At 40.8% G+C, this 5,047-nt stretch overlaps 1 protein-coding gene across 1 annotated transcript in view; it reads left to right on the top strand.

Moving 5' to 3' along the window:
* Positions 1–3,744: 3,744 nt before the first annotated feature.
* Positions 3,745–5,047, top strand: part of CPB2 (carboxypeptidase B2 (plasma)) — a 15,649-nt gene continuing 14,346 nt past the window's right edge. Inside the window, exon 1 of the mRNA XM_010180591.1 lies at positions 3,745–3,815. Within this exon, the coding sequence (XP_010178893.1) occupies positions 3,745–3,815 (71 nt within the window). The remainder of the gene's footprint in view (positions 3,816–5,047) is intronic.

The raw sequence follows: 5,047 nt of genomic DNA, 5'->3' as shown, positions 1-5,047 counted from the left end.
GGTCTTTTAAAAAATGCATAGAAATGTGAGTTAACTTTCAATAACATAAAGAAAAAAATCTTTTAAAATGAGCAAAAATCACACAATAGTTTAAATTATACAAATGTAACGTTTTGATTAATGTAATTGTGTTTATAGTTGTCCATCACAGTGTTTTTTAAGACTGCATTCTTCCCAGCTTAGCTGGGAAATACTTCCCAGGTTCTCAGAAATTCTTGAAGGTTAAGAAACAATTTCTTGTTGTAGGTAGAGCAAGTATATCTTAATTTATGACTTCTGTGGCCCAGAATGCTGCATGTTGCTTCTGCCCATAACAAACACCTGAAGTATCCAAGCTTAGAGATGGAGATAGACAGAATCCGTGGGATTCACTAGATCAAACATCTCTGAGCGAGCCATCCCAGCTCTGGTGGCCATGACTAGGTCCAGGTGTTTCATTACACTTCGAGATGTCTATAGGAGGTCAGACCAATTGCTCCCAAAAAGTGCCAATTTCTCTGCAGTGCCATCTGCACTGGGAAGGCCCAACGTTAGAGGAGGTAAAACTCTTCTGAAGGAATAAAACAAGTGGATAGAGGGAATGTCAACATAAGTCAAAGGACAAAAGATAACCCCTAACATTTGGGTGGAAGCAAGGAAGTTAATGCTTAAATCTGGTGTCTAAACACATTCCCATCCATTTCTATTGTGGCAGTAGGGTTTTTTTACTGATGTTCTCCCTGGGCACAGCTTGAGCGCTCCTCAGCAGATCATAAGGCTCTGGGAGTAATCAGTGTACAGCTGGTTACTCATTAGAGCAAACCGCAGTGATGCAGTATAAATAAATTGTATCAGGAAAGGAAATCCAACTTGCTCGGAGGCTGAACTGTCACAGAAATGGTCCTCGTGTGTGACATGTGTCACACGGTACAAATATCACTGCGATGGGAGCCTCCATGCTTTTGAAAATCAGCCCAATTCATGGAGGTGCTTACTGACCAGGAACCTCCTTTTAGGCACTCAGATCTGAACAGCTTGGCTGCTGCTGGTGGGGTGATGATGCTGGGATGGAGCTAGGGGCTGTAGGGGGTGTGGAGCTGCCACTTAATCACCCAAGCACAGTGACCATTGGCACTGGTTTTGAACACTGTGCCTGACCTTGCTGCAGAGGCAGCCTGTGTGGATGAAGAAGGACTTTGTTTGCACTGTTTAAATACTAATGGAAGGAAAAGAAGTTGAAAGATGATTGATCCAAAAAAGCAACGTCCAGCACATGCTAGAAAGGCAATGGGTTTGTGTCCTTCTGTGAGTCGTGAGACCTTGGAGGTTTTCAGGCAAGCAAAAATACATGAGGATACACATCCCTGCCTCGTTGTCTGTCAGTCATATCTTCAATTAGTTATTTTTTGATCTGCTACCTAACATTCACTTTTCTGTTTATTATGTTTTAGCTTGTGTGTCGCCTTAACCACCACAAGACTCCAGTTTTTCATTCCCTCAGAATTTCCTCTAGTGCCTTTGTTTCCTTAAACACCCATTTTTTCCATTTTTTTTTTTTGGTATGATATATTTCCAGTGCATACCAAAAACCAAAAAGCAAGTAGGAAAACAGCAGCTTTCAAACAGTGTGTGAACCATCTCTTTGCAACAAGCTGAAGGACCCACAGAAAATGAATCAACATATAAAAATATGTGACACCTACCATTCATCCAAAACTTTCTTCTCAGGTAGATAGCAGAAAGTGTTCCCTTTTCCCACTTAATTAACACTTTAACACGTAAAGAAATATGATCATTTTCTTTCCTTTGTTACCAGCAGCCCCACCCCATCGGCTTTTCAATCTCCTTTCTTACACCTATCTCAGTAGATCCAATTTTTCTTTAAATTCATATTTGTGCATCAGACCTTTCCAGATGACATTGTGCCTGGACGACCATTTAGTATCCTGTATTTTATCCTCTGTTGGTTGCCTTCTTTGCCTACGTGAGGGAAGGGCATCTGAACCATTGGTTTAAATATCAACCCCTGTGGCATAGAGCTACCCGCTCCCCTTGCTGGGAACGGCCTCTGTACCTAACCAGAACTTCCTACTTGTTTGAACAACATCTAGAAAAGATAAAATGGGAACTACAAAATCTAGGTAAGGGGTCAGTGGTTGAGATTCACATAAGCATTTTTTTTTCCCCTTTGGTGTTCGAATTGTGCTCAACTCCAATTTGGGGATTTTTAGTGTTAGCATATTTTCACAGACACATTAACCCCAAGGTACTCACTGTGGAGCATGATTCATTTCTGCTGACTTCAGCCTTCTAAAGCTTAGCTATCTGGCTTCTTAGGGCAGGTCTGCCCTTCTAAATAAAACAGAGCCAGTACTGAATTAGAGCTCTGAAGCTCTGACCGCCTGCCTAACTGAAGCACTGGCTCAGATCCGGACCACTCCAGAGCTGTTTTAGAGGAGGCTGGTGGAAGCAATCTAGTCCATGTTACCTAACCTTAGTGCCAAGGCTTGCTCCCAGGCATTTTTCACTCAGTTGTATAGCCATAACCCTATGCTACACCTACAGCACCAAATAATTTAGTTCCCCCATTCACACCCAGGTCTTGGCTCCCTAGTGTCCCCATTGCACATTTGTTGATTCACTACTTGGTTCTCTTCCAGAATGATTTCCCTCTGGATGAAAACCACGTTGTGTTTCTGGCGATCAGTCATCTGAAAAACCTTTTGGTTCCCTAATTCTGCACCTACACAACATGCTTAGCCAAGAGCTAACATCAGGGTGCTGGAGATGTAAATAAGCAGTTCTCCTCCGCATAAGGCTGCCATTGGGGTGTTCTCTAACTAGTGCCATGCCTGGAACTGTTACGTTGGTGCACGGAAGAAGACGACTTGGTCCACGATAATAAGCTGTGTCCTAACCAAGTTGGATTTACTGTTCAAGCGCAGAATGTAGATGGAGCTCATCTATTCTGGACACATCAAATTCATTCAGCTTTTTGGCATGCCCTGTATGGACAATTGTGGATAGAAATATAGGAGGTAAATAAACTAATAATAATGAGATGACGAGTCAGTGGTATTTTTTCTTGCAAAGCTAACCCAACATGTCATATGGAAACGTGGAGCAGCACAAGCAATCTGAAATCCTTGGATGCATCCATCGTCAATCAAAGAGGCAGAAGCCAGCTGCAGAAGATGGAGACACAGTTGATGTGCTCTATCCTGAACTAGAGGAATGGCCCTCAATAGCAAGTAGGTGACACATCCCACTTGATCCATTTTTTTTCTCTGCTAGAAAATGCCACCAAAAGAAGCTTTCCTGCTCAGGATTTTTCCATTTGGACTTAATAACCTCCCTCCCACTTCTCTCACCCAGCTTCACGCTTGGCTGTGATGTGCTATAGGAGTGCTGAATGCAGAGTACGCTGCTGGACCTCCGTAAATATTAGAGGATCACAACAACTTTGTGCTTAGTGTTATTCCTTATGTCTGTGGTTCACAGCCACAGTGAAATAACACAAAGTGACTTGTCAATATGAAAATGTCCAAAATGTACTTCGTCCTTTTTAGATGGACAACATCAATATGAGCAGGACCTCCCCAGGGAGCTCTGCCATACTGACTCAGCCACCAGGAGCTTGGGGTTGAGGTGAGAGACAGTATTAAATTTTAACCACTCTTTAAATAACATTTTTGAAATCAATAATGTGGGTCCTGAACCCTTGGCTTTCCAATTGCATTTGGTTTCACTGTGGATGCTGTGAAGATGAAGTTTTACCTCCTCTTTTTTACCCTATTTATCTGGATTCAAGAGAAGCATGTCTTCACTCTTCCAAGGTAAGTATCTGCTGGTGCTACTGGGCTTTTAGTGTGTGGTGAGTGGGACTGGGAAAACATTGAGGCAAAATTACTCCAAGTAGCATAAGAAAACATTTGGCAAAGGCTGACATGTATTTATTGCTCTTGTAATTGGATATGTGGTTCAATTTAACATATAGATGGTGGAGGAAATGAAATTATTCTAAGTTGTCTTTGCATCCATAAATCCTATGTTTTTAATCATATTAAAACTATTCTTTTTGGTCTAAGTGCAAATCAATTCTGTTCATTCAGTGCTTTTGAATGCCAATAAAGGGCATTCTGAAACTTAATGGGAAAAAATAATTTGCTTCGTTTGCCTTAAAACAAGATCTTAAATGAATTACTTCTTGAGGTAGAAAGAGAAACCATTTCAGAAAGTGCTAACAATCTGTTTTCTTTCTAAAGCAGCTTTTATGATTGTTTCTGCAGTCATAAATCATTTTTGAATAACCATCTGGTATTTGTACAATGTTTCAGAAGCAGCTTTATTGTTACCTATCGATAAACTTCAGAAATGCCCTGAAACCAAATGCTTTCTTAAAACATGAGAACATATGTCAGAGATGAAGAAAGGCAAAGTGCTTTTATTTTCTACATGTACAGCTGGTTTAAAAACCTGAAATGCTTTAATAGGTGAAACTAAAAGGATAAGCCCCCATATTAAGCAGGCTGAACAGACTACAGGAGTCACTATTAAACACAATCTTCTCCCAGGACAGAAATCCCTACACAAATAATACCGAATAACATCTCATCCTTAAAAAGAGGTTCTTTCGTCTCTGTTTGTGTCACAAACATGTTTTGCTGTGGATTGCTATGGAGGTGGGAGGTTTACAGAAGGGTGCAGTTAAACAAGTTTTTAACTGAATTCCGTGGAGCAATATTACGCAGTGTTTCATTTATTTTGTGTTTAAATAAAACGCTGAATATCTGACCCTTACAGAGCAGTATGTATGGCATTTCCCACCGGAAAGCGTAAGTCTAACCCTCCCAGCCCCAGCTATGAAAACAGCTATAATAATAATATTTTAAAGGTGATGTATTATATCTGACCTTTTACTTTTATTTGAGTGCCAGTGTTGGAGGATTTAATGGTCATGTATTAAAGCTTCCCTTTCCAAGTTTATAGTGTGATTACTGCATCTGGGCTTTTAAAATAATACTGAACACTGCGAAAGAGCTGACAGCACTGCAAAGACACCTGGCTC

This window comes from Mesitornis unicolor, unplaced genomic scaffold (assembly GCF_000695765.1).
Source record: "Mesitornis unicolor isolate BGI_N332 unplaced genomic scaffold, ASM69576v1 scaffold27423, whole genome shotgun sequence".
Taxonomy (NCBI): domain Eukaryota; kingdom Metazoa; phylum Chordata; class Aves; order Mesitornithiformes; family Mesitornithidae; genus Mesitornis; species Mesitornis unicolor.
This window is presented reverse-complemented; position numbering and strand designations above follow the sequence as displayed.